The sequence below is a fragment of the Danaus plexippus genome, chromosome 14, assembly GCF_018135715.1.
Source record: "Danaus plexippus chromosome 14, MEX_DaPlex, whole genome shotgun sequence".
NCBI lineage: Eukaryota > Metazoa > Arthropoda > Insecta > Lepidoptera > Nymphalidae > Danaus > Danaus plexippus.
The window spans coordinates 1,684,207-1,701,234 of record NC_083546.1 but is presented as its reverse complement, the minus strand read 5'-3'; the positions used below and the strand labels follow the sequence as shown (position 1 = coordinate 1,701,234).

General features: G+C 40.1%; 1 protein-coding gene across 2 annotated transcripts in view; it reads right to left on the bottom strand.

Annotated features, from left to right (window-relative positions):
* LOC116769421 (leucine zipper putative tumor suppressor 2 homolog) overlaps positions 1-17,028 on the bottom strand; it is a 58,482-nt gene that overhangs the window by 2,823 nt on the left and 38,631 nt on the right. For both annotated transcript variants that reach the window (XM_032660505.2, XM_032660506.2), the window contains 2 exons: positions 8,138-8,264; positions 7,617-7,734 (listed from right to left, as the gene is read on the bottom strand). In XM_032660505.2, coding sequence (XP_032516396.1) covers positions 7,617-7,734; positions 8,138-8,264 — 245 coding nt within the window. The remainder of the gene's footprint in view (positions 1-7,616; positions 7,735-8,137; positions 8,265-17,028) is intronic.

Here is a 17,028-nt window from a genome sequence, read left to right as displayed (position 1 = left end):
AGTTGGTCTTGTTGGTCAACAAAGTAACCTAAACGTCGGGAGTAGGCTGTTAAAAATAATTATAAACGTATATATAGTAAATCAGAAAAATATTATTTTAATTTCAATGTTGGTAGTAGGTTTTTTTTAAGTTATAATAGTTACTTCATTACTAGAATTATAAATTTTGTGATAAAACAACAACAACATACATATATATATATATATGTACATATAATGGTTATTTAATTCCGACGAATAAAAAATTTTGAAAATTTTTCTCCAGTTATTTTAAATAATTACTAAGATGCTAAATCGTGATATCTGCCGTCAGAAATGAAAAATATCATTTGAAATTTAAAGAATGAGAGATATAAAAACAAATTTTATTATTTAGTCATTATCTTTTAATCTTTCTTTTGACGCGTTCCGTGCCCCTTATTACCTTTTGGGGTTTATCGCTTAACGTTTGCGAAACAACGCATCGCTTTGACATGTTTATTTTGCTGGAATCATTAACACGATGCCAAGCTATAGTTACGACTTTACAATTTTATGTTATACATAAAAGTAAAAAGACAATATAATAAGATTAAGGAGAGTTCTCAATTCCGATTCAGTTGAAGTCATTGTTATGCTTAGTCTTAGTTTTGCGGTCACACTGCAAACGGAACGTTAATAGTTTTTCATTCATAAATATCGCCACAACATAGTATTGATGGAGGCTGTTGCATGAGAAAAGGTGATGCAAACTTGTGTCAAGCATATTTCTACTTTAATTAGTTGCTTAGGAGTTATCCATATTTATGATAAATGACTTAACAAAAGAAGTTATAAACAAAAATATCTTCCGTCCAGATGTTGTTAGAGTTAACCTACAGACATAGAACTATAGGACGAAATGTTGAAATTATAACAATAACTTAGAAAAGGTTTAAGATTCGCGTCTCGGTCGAGGGCGCGTCTTGCTCCGGCGACAGAGCGTAACTCGCCATAAGTGGTGCCTTCAATTCACGTAACACAGCACCGTTAGTATAAATAAGGGATACCGAGGCATGATTGACGGAGCCGGTGCTAAAGAACATTATTTGTATAAAATACGGGCACGTTATCGGTATGGCAACATTTGGCGTGCGGTTGAGTCTATGGTATTGCAAGTTTTTGTAGGAAATCTTCTAAACAAGCGTATATATTTATTGAATGAGAACACATTGTATCGACTTTAAATAAAAATTCGTCTAATAATGTATTGAACACCTTCAATCACATCTAAAGTGTACAAATTTACAATATGCTTATAGTTTAGGTGAAAAATATTTTTGTTTTTAAAAAAATTGTTTCAAATAACAGATTTTTACGTATTAGCTTGATTTTGTATACTGTAATATACGTTCAGAAATAATATTGTACGAAATAAATGATTTAGAAATTATAAATATAAAACCTTATTGTGATAAATATAATTTCTAAACGGATTTATTTTTAAATTAGGAAGTGAATACGACTTCTTAATTTAAATGATAATTGAAAATAAAATAATAATAGCCTTTATAAAACTCTTTATCCGCTCGCGTTTCCTTTCGTTGCTCATTTCGTAACGCGAGGTTTCAATGGAATTGCGTTGGTTGTGAAATAACGTATTAATTTTAATTGTAATGAATATCTGATGTTCGTGAAGCGCGCTTCCTGATCCACTCTCCAGTACAGCATCCTCATTTCATATAATGTTTTGGTTGTTGTAACTACGTACACATATAATATGTATTATATCATCATCACTGCTAGGCCCACTGCTAAGCTAAGCCTCTTCTCACATAGAGGAGGTTAGAGTATTAATCAAGGCAGATTGGAGATATCAAACTTATAATTTCTAATAGTCCAGGTTTCCTCACGATGTTTTCGTTTGCCTGTCAGTGGTGTGTCTAAATATTCTTAGAAAGTACATATAATTAAGAAAAAATTACGTTGGTACTTGCTTTGTTTTGAACCCGCACGTTCATGTACGAGAGGCGGGCTTTCAACCTCTAGGCCACCACGACTTGTATTTTATATGTTACGTCTATATCTAAATAAAATATTAAAACTATTTTTCGGTTTGATAATGAGTACTAGTGTGAAGAGTACGTGTTGTAAATTATTCGACAGTTGCAAGCTAAGATTAAAATAAATAAAGAATATTCTCAGTAAATTCTTTTTTTTTAGCAATTATTTATTAAAAGTTTAGTCCATTTTTATGATAAAATTAAGCATTTTTATCGTAATAAGACTCGTTTGATCGATATGTGAGGAAGAAAAAGGTATGGTTTAAAATTTAAATGGTCAGTTCTTATGCATCAATCGGATTATTTATTGATGACTTAAATTTATATAATTGTAATTAGTTGCAACTGATGTTTATTTTTTTGTTAAAATTAATGCCGAAAATGTAGAAGAATTGCTTATTAATGGATGTTATATTAGTATATCAATAATACGGACTTAAATATTTACGTGAAACAAATAACGTTAAGCTTTTCAATATAAGAATTTGAGATATAATATTGTGTATTATTTTTAATTTGTTGGTTAGAGATGGTTTAAAAGACAATGAACATAAACTATACAGTATACTACATTGATTAATTAAAATGGCTCCAATTAAACATATAACATTTAATCGATATTTTAAGATAAGAAATTTCGTCATTCCCTTTAGCACGCAATTTGTGACTAGGAATATACCAAGGATATTTGTGTTTGAAATTTGAGGTTTTTTTGTGTACACGTTAAACATCTGCCGGTTTATTTTAGGGACAGATACATCCAACTGAAATTAACTAAAAATAGTCCCCTAATATCGCCACGTGTCCTTTGATGACGGGAGATTTTAATATAATGTACCTACATTTAACATGACATTTTGTTGCCAGTACTAATATATTGAAAATATTCTATAGAGTCGCCATTATTTATTACAAATTAAAACGAATAAACTTTAATTTAAATTTCATATTAACAAAAGTGTTCAATATAAAGAGAATATTGGATATGTGTTAATACATTAAATGATATTATATAATTTTGCATATAAATTTAAAAATTTTTAATTACTAAGTTTTTGTGTTGTAAAGTACAATTATTTTTATAGGAATTTAATAAAAATTGGATGGGTTATATGATATAAAAATTTTCATTAAATCTTAAGACTATAAAAGGCTCATGACCAAAACATTTTTGTGTATTAATAGTAAAAACAATGAAGTATATTAGTTTATAATTAAGTCCAATTCATCTTTTTTTTGTAAAATCAGCTAATGAAAGAAAAAAAAAACAATCTTATTTTCTTTTGAAATCGCTAACTTCTTTTCGAAATTCGACTGCACTTTATCATTAATTAAAGTAATAAAGAATATTACGTGCCATTTAAACAATCGCTTAACAACACATTTCGTTGTTGCCTCACAGATTATAACAACATATTTGTAAGTATCGAGACGTTGGAAGAATCGCCAAACTAAATACAGACAGTTTTATCGTATTCCATTCATAAAACCACAAGTAATACATACTATGACAAACTGAATTTTATTCGTAAACCAAAGGAAATATGTAGGTATAGTTATATTGACGGCGCGGAGTCTAGACCATGTTTTATTCATATAGGAGCACAGATTAAATATACATATGTGTTTACAGGATAAAAATATAGCTCATTGTATGCATTATATTTAAATGGCTGAACGTAAAAGGAGGTTCTATATATAAAAAATATATATTCAATTTGCATGTAAACCTTTATAAGATATATTCTCTCAAAGTCTTTATTGATAGTATTTCTGCTTTGTCTTTAAATAGAAAATTGATTATAATTCAACCGGCATACTTTCTGGAACTGATCATAATAAAGCTCCTATGGGCGTTTTCGTTCGCTCATGAATTTGAAAAATGTGTGGTGGGCATACAATTAAAATAGCGATTGTCACTGTGTATGTGTCTGTGTTTGTATATTTAAATGTGTGCGTTACGTGCATTTTTAACAGTCACCGTTGGATCGTTTCGGAGAATTTAAGTTACATGTAAGCTCTTTTATTTCGATTTTAAATTATCGAGAATTTTTTTTTAAAGTATCGAAATGTTTTATGAGCACAGAAGCTCGAAATTAAACACCATTAGCAAGTTTTTTTAACAGCAGTGCCTTATTCATTTCATATACATAGTCATTTATAGTCCTATATTTGATTGGAAACGTTCATAATTAAATGAGACGTAGATACTCTAATAATAGAATTCAAATTACAATAACACATGTCACACTGTCATGTGAGCGTAAGTATAGTTATCTTCTCGCGAACGCATATCTAGAATCTTGAATTCGGATTATGTTTAATTGACTTGCACAAATCGATCACAATATTATTACATATAATGGAAATATTCTTTGACATATATAATATAACTTATATATATAAAATCTCACCTTAACATTGTAAAAAATCCTTAAGCACATCACAAATGTCACTAACTTCACAAACAAAACGCGAGCGAACACGACTATGCAACGTTTGTGAATGTTAAAGCGAGCGTGTTGTGAGCGATAAAATTTAACTCGGAACTACAATGAGTCCGTGTTTAATTGACAATTTATATTATTAATATTTCATGGCCTTGACATAAATAAAAATTATATTAAAATAAAATAATATGATGAAAAGTAATTTTGTTTTACTTTAGAAGATGAAACATTTTTTGTGATGGAAATTGAATCTTGACATGAATAATTATGTAAAATTTGATAATTTTTTTATTTTATAAACGTGTTGTATGTATGAAATAATTTAAGAACAATAAAATGAAATATAATTAACATATAACTTAAATTGGAAACTAATTTTTTTTAAACAATTTATTTAGATTCATCCCAGCTACATTTTAGCTGCCCGCGTCCACTTGTTAAGGAACACGAGGATGCATGTATAACCACCATTCATATCTTTAATAAGTATCGGACGGAGCCGTGAGTCACTATTATTATCAATAATTATCTATTGGAATTATATCGATTGATAATTAATGTGCTTTAGTGTATATGTATGTAAAAATAATGGCTTATACGAAATGTTGGTTATAGAACGATATTGAAAGAAGTGTAAGACTACTCGTACTAAGAGCTTGTGGGCTTGTATCATAAACTAAACATACTGTTGTATGTTTTTCATGACGAAAGTATAAGTAGTAAGTAGTCATCACACATGGTAGTCTCAACGTGATCTTATGAATAAAACTCATAAGTACTTATACGTATAAAACAAAGTTTCGTAAAAATATAACTTTTTTTTTTTCATCTCAAGCAATGATCAATCAGCCAGCCCTACTAATATATTAGAATTTATTATCTATATTACGACAAAAAAAATAATATTATGACATCAAATCAAATAAACTTAAGTAGTCTTCTTCAATATCAAGCAACAATTTGAAGGAGTACTTAATATTTAGCTCAATAAAAACATTTGCATAGTTATGTAATGACATAGAATAAAAACAACAACTTATATAATCTGTGGATGATATATCTACTCTTAAATTCACAATAACTTGGTGTGTTGTTTTAACTGTGATATAAAAGTGTAAAATATACAAACGATAGTGTTAAATTAGTTCTGAATTTTATGTGACGGTGTCGGGGAAATGACCACGAGACTTTTACTCTTCATTCAACGTTGTATTTGTAAGTTTAATGCTGTATGACACGCAACTGTTCGACTGAAAATTTTTACATCGCGACTTGTTGAACTAAAAAACATACTATATTAATAGTGCCTCTGTGGTCGTGTTTTTGAAACATTGTCTATTGTTCATAGCAATATTTTTCAAGTGTTTTTTTTGTATAAAGAATGTTCTATTTTAAGATTTTTGTGTTTGTAGTTTTTTTCATAGATTTACGTTAATAGTCACCGAACATTCAGATTATTATATACTTTAAAGTTACCAAATTTATAAAAAAAATATAAATATTAAATTTTAATACTTATTATATATGTGAAAAATTTTTTATATATATAAGAAGTCGCTAACTATATTTATTTACAGCGAATATAATTACAAAATCTGTTTGAACCGTAAAACGTTACAGCCGATTAGCGTGCTTTATTTACAAGTTAGTTAAGCCGAAGTAATCACATGCGTAAATCTCTGGCAGAAATGGAGAACTACACATATACCTAAAAATATATTCACAGATAAAATACGACATTTAATAGTGAATGACAATAGTGTATAAAAACACTTGTGCTTAACAAATTACTTCCTTTTCCTTAGTTACGAGTTCAGACAGGGATTATAACCGTAATTGTAGTTTGAATATCCTTCTACTAACTATTTTTTACATTAATGTTGATAGTGACTTTGACTTTGACATTTAAATGAAACTAGTATTATTCGGATTTACTACGCGGATTTTATTATTTAAAAAACTACATAATCCCGACGTTTCGGTTACTTTGCAGCAACCGTGATCACGGGCAGACGAATAATACTAGTTTCATTTAAATGAATACTCGCGAAAATCTTAGATCTCATTATTGACTTTGACATTTTCCATTGACATACGAAAAGACATACATAAAAAAAACTATTGTAAAATACGTCAAAACTATATTAAATCAATAGAAGCAAACGTAAACAATATCGGAATTAGTATAATATTGGTGTATTGAAATAAAATAGTCCGTTTAATAATCAAGTGACGTCATTTAAGACGTGATATCGTGTACACCATACGTCTAATACATAAAGAAATTCCTAAGCACGTTTTAAAATCTTACACACTTATAATATGAATATAATATATGTTATAAATATGACCTGTTAAAGTTATTCACGAATGAAAGTATTTATTTTTGAGTGCACAAATAGAGATAGCGATTTTTTTTTTGAATAATTATGTGGCCTCTCTGATAGCGGTGTTGTAAAAATATTATTAAATTTACTTTCACCGGTGATTTATGTTTGAAGAAATTATGTTAAAATATGTGTTTCATAATATTATTATAAGACGCCGTATAATATGTATGATTTATTATAATTAAATCCTGTTAGGAATTAGTATCGGATGTTTTATAGCTATGATTAATTTCTCCGATAGTTTTTAGATGGACGGAGTCAACGACTTTAAATTGAGTGACCATCAAACAATTTGTCCTTCACACCGAGTTTAAATTTTTGGATGCGGGCAATAAAAGTGGTAATTATCAAATATACATGGGAAGAATCTTATAGGCTCAAACGGATACATGCATTATGTTTTAATATAAGTTGTATTGTTTAAAGTAAGCGGAAATTACGATAAAAATATCTAAAAAGTTTTTATATTTTTTATTATAGACGAGACAATTGATTATTAAAATTTTTAAGTTTCGAAGTTGATCTGTTCTACGTTCAGTAAGACTTACCTATAAGTTTTCTGACATTCAAAGCTGGCCATATTTTGGTGTATCAAAAGCGAAATAGTGTGTACGATTTTAAATCAATTAATATATATATAAATTATTATTAAAAAAATCTCTTTCAAATAAATTAGGTGTAAAAATTCAGTATAAGTTATTTATATGAAACGGATGAAGAGATTTAATTTATTTTATTTTAATGATTATACTTACACAATAGCTGAGTGGTGTCGCTGATGTAGCGGAGCGGAGAGCGGAGGTGGCGGCAGAGCGGACAGTGACGCTGGCTGTGGGGACCCACACCAACGAGCCTCACGGACGTCTGAGGAACCTTCACACGTACGATATTCTTTTACACAGTGACGAAAACTTATAAATCATATACCATTTGTTTATATTAAATTATTAAAAGAAAAGTAAACAGAAGTAACGGTGTGAGATGAGGACAGGATTTCTTGACTTTTATTTCAAACTATTCTCTTCGAGTGGGTGCACAATAGTCTGAATTTAAATCACCTACTTATATACAAGCGTCGGCGGATGCGGATTTTTGAGAAATATTTTTGGTGCTGTCTAGGAATTAAAAAACAGCTTCAGAATCAATTGACTTCCATATACGTAGCTATTAAGGATTAATAGCTACGAAGGATTAATTCTTATAGAAGTCCTCTCAGGACAACTTTTTCCGCATTCCCTAATCAGTACAAATGAGTATGAAGCTATAATTTACTTACTACCGTATAAGGTCATCAGCGACGGCGGGCGACTTGCTAGGACGGGTGTCGAGCCATAGCGTTCCCCGCCCGCAGAGAGGCGCCCGCCCAGCGGCTTAAACGCTATCGGACGGATAACCGACTTGCCCTGAAAAAAAATGTTTTTACTTCATTAATCTTTATTATAATATAAAAGAAAAAAATGTTAAGTTCTATATAAAAGTTTATTTAGAAACAAAAAATAAGGAATTATTTATGAATTTTTATAAAAGACTTTCGAAGTTATTACGTTAATTAAATTTTTTAAACGATAATAATTGATATTAGAAAAATAAGCCTTTGTTACTTAGATTTTACAATACAAAAAGTAGTGACGTAATTTTTAAAAGTTTATTTTGTTTTATACATTATAGAACATAATAATAATAATAAAAATGTTTGTACAATAGATTATCTATATATTATATAGCTCACGATTTCGGCATTTTGGCCGCCGAAATGTCACAATAGTCTAACGTAAAGGTTACCAATGTATTGTGCGTTTATTAAAAGGCGATGGATTTTCTTACACTTTTGAAATTATCTTTTATGATATTTTTTCGTACTAATTCACAAGGTTTTTTATTCACGCTTATAGTTATACATTTTGTGTAGACGACAAAATCAAAATTAGGTTTTTTTTCTGTTGTTATCGTACGACTGAATAGTAAGGGTGTACTGTAGCGACAAAGAAACATAAATTTGTATATATCAATAAATTTAGAGAGAAAATTATTAAACACGTTTCAAAAGAAAATAGGTTGGAATAAATAACATTAATATATTATTTTTATTTAAGAACGATAGTGAAGTTAGATTGAAATCCGTACAATAGTTTGTGCGTGGAAGGTTTACAAACATACACACAAACGTACGAATTTATAATATGAATAGAATGGAGCCAGTCATGTTTTTGCTATAAATGTCTCAATTATATTTCTTATAACTGTTTAACGCCTTTTTAAATGATTTTTTTATTGTTCATAATGATATTGAAAGCATCACAATCATCGCCAGCATTGCTTACTTTGTCAGACAATAAATAATGTCTTCGCTTAGTTCCAATACCAGATTTTTTTTCAATTGCTCTATACAAATTAAACTTATAGAACAGAAATATACACATATATATATATATATATATATATATATCATTAAGTTGTATGTTTCAAGCTGAACACAGCGGTTAAGTTATGCAAACGGATCTGAATTTTAGGTATTGCGTGTTGATCGTACGATACATTGCATAAGCTAACTTAAATCTAGAATACATCCGGACTGAGTGACAACTTAATAAATAGTTTATTATGACATACTAGTTATTTCCCCTTACTTTGCATCCAGTTCTTTACTGGTTTATATAAAGAAAAAATTATAGATCTTATCATGAAATTAACTCATAAGTAATATTAGTATATGTTAAGATGTGCATGTTAAATGCTAAACAATCAGCGTTTTTAGTTTTTCTTTTAACGTTGCAAACCTGTGCTAAGCATACTGTCCCGTCAGTCAATAGAAATACCTCGCCGTCAACGAGACCGAACGGCAAATAGGAATGTCAAGTGATAAAAACGAGTCAAAACCGCTACGAACGAGCGGTTCTTGAAACCAATAGCCATGCGACCTTGCTAATTGGAAACAGGGCTGAGAATATTATGTAGTTTCATAAAAAAAAAAATTTCTAAGATTTTCATGTACACGTTTCAATGAAACTAAGTTTTTCGGATATTACGTCTTTTCAAATTTCTATAATTTTATATCTAAATGATCTCAGTGTAGAGACACTTACATCCCGTCTGCGAGTGATCACGATTGCAGTAAAGTGTAAAGGAAGCGAAGCATCGGGATTATGTAGTTACAAAACGATAAAAGCGTGCATTGTCCGAAAAACAGTTTCATATATATACGAGAATACCTGTGATAAGTAATAAGTAAAATCATTTGAAATAAAACAAAGACTAGTATCATGTGACAGTAATATTCGGTGTTATACACTACTGAAATAAACAAACACACATACACAGTAATTAAAATCAAATCTTATATATCTCTTTCTGTTTTATAACATGAATTTGCATAGATCAATCGAAAAAATCTGGTATTGCAACAAAACGAAGATATTATTTATTCTCTGACAAAGTAAGCAATGCTAGCGGTAAAATTAGTAAATGATCCAAATCTATAAATTATCAGTGATTATTGTCATGCTTTCAATTTCATTGTGAATTATAAAAAAAAATAATTTAGAAAGGAGTTAAATAGTGTAGTGTAGTTTTGAATGCAGTTTAACGACCGGTAAAAATAATTAAGCGAAAGTGTGCTCTACTGACACGCCATCAGCTGTTTACTTGTAACTGCTGTGTATTGCATAAAGCAATGAGTGCACAGCGACTTTAATATTATTATATGAATAACATTATGCGCCTTAATCGTTATATTTAACTTTGATAACATCATATTAGATAAAATTCACAAGAATATGTATTTCATAATTAGTCTCCTGTACGTTTTTTTTTTATATGAAAAAGGGGGCAAACGAGTAGACGGCCTACCTAATGGAGGTAGTGCCGTCGCCCATGGACATACTCAAAATAATTTTGCGGATGCGTTGCCACTCTTATTTGGAGAAGAGGGAGAGGAAAAGTTGGAAAAACGAAACGGCAACCGGCTGTCTCACTCATCGGACGAAACGCAGCCATTAAAGACTACTTCACGCCGATCTTCTGTGAGAGGGTGGTACTTCCCCGGTCGAGCCAGCCTATGTTCCAGCTGCAGGAATTTGATCACAGCTAGGCTCTACCTAAGTATGTAACGATATATGAAAAAAAATTGCAAAGTTGAGAAGAGAGAAGCAAGGAATCTACATATAGTTAATATTTAATCGTTTTGTAATTATTTAATACTCTTTTTTTTGGTATTTTTGACTTATTAATATAATCTGTATATTAATATAATCCCCAAGTATTATTCTGTTATCCAAAAGGCTTCATCTTAAATGGCTTCATAAGCGTATTATTATTGTACCTAAGAAAGTCATGTAAAAAATATGAAACCTGTACGAACTTTTTGTAGATCGCGAACTTTCATCGTAAGAGTTGTGACAGATAAAAAAAAATATTTATAATCTGTAGCACTTTGAAGTCTTTGCTTATTTTTTAAGGCATCCTAGTTTTATTAACCTTGCAATTAGTCAAAAATAATAATTAGATATTAGCCTTAGCCTTTATAATATAATTAACAAATACTAAAACGAACATCTTAAATTTTAGTTAATATTGTGTGATAATGTTTTGTTAACAAATATTTAAATTCAATTGTCAGATTTTAAGGTCGCTATCACAGAAGCGAGTTTGTCGTTAATCAAACAAGCTTGTACATTTCCAACTTACAACCTTGCAGCTCCTTCAATACGAATTATAATTTAATTTCTCTAACACAGTATGCGTTTTTATTTTCCTTTCTTCATTGATAGCTTTCTAAAGAAAGCGTATTATCACGGACTTTGAAAGCTAATAAATCTTTTTTGTCATTGTTTTTTTTAAATATTTATATTACTTTTCTAGAATTTATATGACACGAAATTAAAATCTCGTTGATTAAGATTTGATTAGATATGTATATCGGAGATTAGTTAAGGATAATTTTGATGTAGTCTCGCTCGAGCCGTTGCAGGGTACGGACGTCGTTTTTCGTTTCTGCTTTTCGTTTGCTTTCGTGTTTGTTAGAAGTTGTTGTGAGTGTGGTTGAGATGATGAGTGAGAGAGAGTATGATGGTGGGGGGGGTTCCCGGGGGAAATACCGGGTAAGGAGATGAAGGAGAGTGTGTTTGCGGATGACTCAATGTCATCGCGCCCGGAATCGGTGTTAGGAGCCAAACGGCTGTTCTCGGACGTATCTGGTTCCGACACCGAGACCGGGGGTGGGATGTTTCGGGGTCCGGTAGTGTCGGGAAGGCGGGGCCGCGGCCGTACGCTGGCGAGAGCCCGCAAATTTTTAAGGGAAAGGAAGGAGGAGGAGTCGGAGGCTGCCTTCGACTCCTGCCTCGAAAAGAGGCTCCGAAAGGAGAGTGACGGGGGTGGGAAGGCGAAGGGGAAGGGGAGGGAGGTCCCTTTGGACCTGCAAGCAATGGGAGCGGAGGCGATAAAGGTCGAGGCCGAGAAAAGCCTCGACCTTATCAAAGAGTTGGTGGGAAAGAGTAGAAACCTCAAAGGGGGCTACTCGTCCCGAATTATGAAGGCCTCTGCCTTCCTGAGGGAGTCCCTGGATGCGCTCGTATCGCGCACCGAGGCTGAAGAGACCCACCGCCTCAGAGCCGACATTGGTCGGCTCCAGAGGGAGAACGCGGGTCTCAAAGAAGAGGTACGCGCTCACCGTCTCCAATACGAGGAGATGATGAGGGAGAGGGCGGCGGCGGTTAAGGCAGGTGGGCCGGTCGGCCAGGACCAGCTTCAGGCGCTTGAAGTAAACATCGCCAGGTTGGTGGGCAACCTGGTGGATGGACGGCTGACCGCGTTGGAGTCCCGGCTTAGGCGGGAAGAGGTCGCCCGCCCTCCCCTGGCGGGAGATAACTCGGCCGTCGCCGTGGCTGCCAGAGCGGCGATCCGCCAGGCGGCCATACAAAGAGGGGCCAAATCCTCAGCCCCTTTACCGGCGTCACCGGCACCGGTAATATTAGTGTCAGAGGATGATTTCCCTTCCCTCCCTGCGCCCTCCAAGGGGAAGGCCAAGAAATCAAAGGGGGGGAAGGAGGTTGCCTGGACCGCCTTCGGTCCATCCACCTCCGGTGGAAGGGCTGAGGCGATAACTGCCAGGGCCGGGGCCGTTGCGGCGGGGTGGACGGAGGTGGTCCGCCGCAAGGCCCTCAAAAAGAAGGAAGTGGTGCCGGTACCCAAAACACCGGCGCCACAACCAAAAAAGAAGGCGGGCCCTAAGGAGGGCCCCAAGAAAGTGGCGCTCCCACGCTCACAGGCCGTAATGTTGAAGTTACGGCCTGAAGCAGCGGCTAAGGGGGCGACCTACTTGTCGGTCCTCTTAAGGGCCGAGAGGGAGGTAAATACGAAGGAGCTGGGTATCGGGCCCCTGAAAATCCGTTCATCGGCAACAGGGGCCCGCATCATCGAGGTGCCCGGCTCAGCCAGCGCGGACAAAGCCGACGCTTTGGCCGCTAAGCTGAAGTCTGTGCTGGCGGAGGAGGCAGAGGTGTCGAGGCCCGTGAAATTCACGGACGTAAGAGTAACGGGCCTCAACGACGCGACGACCGCGGACCGGCTGATAGCCGCGGTCGCGCAGGAGGGGGGCTGCACCGAGGCCCAGGTCAGGGTTCGTAGCGTGCGACCTGGGCCCCGCGGCACAGGCTCCGCCCTGGTGGAGGTGCCGGCTGCGGCGGCTAAAAAGCTGCTGCAGCTGGGCAGCCTGTCAGTCGGGTGGAGCCAGGTGCGGCTCTCGCACATGGAGGCACGACCCAAGCACTGCTTCAAGTGCTTGGGAACGGGGCACGTCGCGGCCGCGTGCCCCAGTCCAAAAGACCGCAGCGGTTTGTGCTACCGCTGCGGCAAGGAGGGCCACAAGTCCGCCCAGTGCTCCGCGTCACCGCGCTGCGCTGTGTGCGCTGACGCGAGCAAGCCGGCGGACCATGTTATGGGGGGTCATTCGTGCCGCCCCCCATCCACCCGTGGGAAACTCCCGGCCCAGCCACAAAGGGCGGGGGTTTCGAGGCGGGCGTCGGGAGCTGAGATGTCCGAATAATGGCTGGACATCTCAGTTTCCTGCAGGCCAACGGGAACCACTCCGCCGGGGCTCAGGACCTCTTCCTGCAGTCCATGGTGGAGTGGGCCGTTGACGTGGCGGTCATAGCGGAGCCGTACTATGTCCCTGCCCTACCTCATTGGGCGGGAGACAGGGGCGGCTCCGTGGCGATCGTCACGCGGCCGGGCGCCGTGCCCCCCCTCGCAGTCAAGGCGAGGGGCCACGGGTATGTGGCGGCGGTTCGGGGGGAGATTGCCATAGTCGGGGTATATTTCTCTCCGAACCGCGACCTGCCGGCCTTTGAGAGATTTCTCGACTCTCTCGGGCCGGTGGTAGGGCAGTTAGCGCCTCTACAGGTGGTTGTGATGGGGGACCTCAACGCCAAGTCCACGGCGTGGGGAAATCCCCTCACAACACCCAGAGGGAGGGAGCTGGAGGAATGGGCGCTAACTGCCGGGCTGTCCCTACTCAACACGGGGACAGTCCAGACGTGCGTGCGACGGTTGGGAGGTTCAGTGGTGGACGTCTCGTTCGCCACTCCGACCATCGCACGCAGAGTGGAGGGATGGAGGGTTGAGGCAGGAGTGGAGACGCTTTCGGACCACCGCTACATACGGTTCGAAGTGTCTGCCACTCCTGCCGGTCGCCGGAGTCCAGCGTCGAGTACCTCGTCGTCCCGGGAGAGAAGTCGGTTCCCGCGTTGGGCCCTGTCAAGGCTCAACCGGGAGCTGGCTGAGGAAGCGGCCGTTGTCGGCCGCTGGAGTCTCCCGGGGAGTGAAGAGTTGGGGGTGGACGAGGGGGCTAGTCGCTTTGGGGACTTTCTCAATAACATCTGCAGAGCGGCGATGCCCCCCGTTGGACGTCCACCCCCGCGGGGTGCGGTGTACTGGTGGTCGGACCACATTTCCGACCTCCGGGTCGCCTGCAACGGGGCCAGGAGGGCATATACCCGGAGCAGGCGACGCCGCCCCCAGGACGAGGAGCGTGATGGCCGGCTGTACAGGGTCTACGTGGCGAAAAAGTTGATCCTGCAGCAGGCCATCTGCCGAGCCAAAGAGGCAGCCTGGCTGGAGCTGGTGGAGGGGCTCGATCGAGACCCCTGGGGCCGACCGTACAAGCGGGCGCGGAACAAAATCTGCGCCCAGTCGGCCCCCATCACGGAGGTGCTCCAGCCGGCTGTTGTGAGGGGGATCGTCGGGGAACTCTTCCCCGACGCCCCGGCGGGATTCACTCCCCCCAGAATGGCTCGGCAGACGCTGGAAGAGGGCGACCGCGTTCCGCCCACCGTCACGGAGGCTGAAATGGAGGCGATTCTGGCTCGCCTCCAGAGTAAGAAGAGCGCACCGGGTCCGGACGGGGTGCACGGGAGGGTTCTGGCCCTCTCCCTGGTGCACCTCGGAGGAGCCCTCAGGGAACTGTTCGACCTCTGTCTGAGGTCCGAGCAGTTCCCGAGGGCCTGGAAGGAAGGCCGGCTATGCCTACTTCCGAAAGGCAGCCGGCGTCCGGACTCGGCTTCGGCGGTGCGACCGGTGGTTGTGCTGAACGAGGCGGGGAAGGCTTTTGAGAAGATTATAGCCACCCGTCTCGTTCGGCACCTGGAGGAAGGCTCGGGACCGGGACTTTCAGAGTCCCAGTTCGGGTTCCGAGCCCACCGGTCGACCGTTGATGCCCTCAAACGCCTGAGGGCGGTGACGGAAGAGGCGGAACGCAGAGGAGAGGTAGTGTTGGCGGTGTCGTTGGACATCGCCAACGCCTTCAACAGCCTCCCACACAGCGCGATACAGGCGGCACTCGTATACTTCGGAGTGCCCCTGTATCTGAGGAGGCTGTTAGGCAGCTACCTCTCCCAGAGGAGGGTGGCAGTCGAGAACCGGAGGGGGTCCATAGAGTGGTGGACAGTCGACAACGGCGTTCCACAGGGTTCGGTATTGGGACCTGTCCTGTGGAACGTCGGGTATGACTGGGTCCTGCGGAGCCGCCTCCTCCCCGGGATGGGTGTCATATGCTACGCTGATGACACCCTCGTCTTATCCCGGGGACGGAGCTACAAGGAGGCGGCGCGGCTGGCCGAGGTCGGAACTGCTCTCGTGGTCAGCCGCATAGAGAGGTTGGGGCTTCGGGTCAGAATCGACAAGACCGAAGCCCTCCTCTTCCGCGGGACTGGGCGGAAAGGACCCCCGCCGGGTGCCACCCTCCTCATAGGAGGAGGGAGGGTCAGGGTGAGCCCTACCATGAAATATCTGGGGCTCACCCTTGACGGAGGGTGGACCTTCGTGCCCCATTTCAGAGAGTTGGTGCCGAAGGTCATGAGGACGGCACGTGCGCTGGGGAAATTCCTCCCGAACCTCGGAGGTCCCAGCGCAGCTTGCAGGCGGCTATACTCTGGGGTCTGTCGGAGTATAGCCACGTACGGTGCTCCCGTTTGGGCTGATCGCCCGATGAGCCGCGGGGTCAAGGCCCTTCTGCGCTCCGCGCAAAGGGCGCCCGCGGTGAGGGTGGTTAGGGGGTACCGTACGGTCTCCTGGGCCGCAGCGACGGCTCTTGCCGGCGATCCGCCTTGGGATCTTGTGGCGTCGGTTCTCGCCGAGGTGTTCTCTTACGTCTCGGGTAGGAGGGCTCTCGGAGAGAACCCTTCGACAGAGGAGATCCGGGCGGTTCGCCGGCAGGGGAGTCGCGCCTTATGCGGGAGTGGGGGGAGGACCTGGCGGGGCAGCCGTACGGTAAACGTACAACGGCTGCGCTCCGTCCGGTCCTAGAGCGTTGGATGAGGCGGAAACGCAAGCCTCTCACTTTCCGTCTGACGCAGGTTTTCACCGGGCACGGCTGCTTCGGTGACTACTTGTGTCGGGTGGCCAGGAGAGAGCCGGAAGGAGGCTGCCATGAGTGCGGCGCTGCGGTGGACACAGCCCAGCACACCCTCGAGGTGTGCCCGAGATGGGCTGCGCAGCGCCAAGACCTTGTGGCGGCACTCGGCGGAGTGGACTTGTCGCTTTCGAGTGTCGCGGAGAAGATGCTCGAGAGTGACAGGTCCTGGATGGCGGTGTCCTCCTTCTGTGAGACGGTCATGTCCACGAAGGAGGCATCTGAGCGGGAACGGGAGGTTGCGGCTGATGCACCTTCCCTCCGCA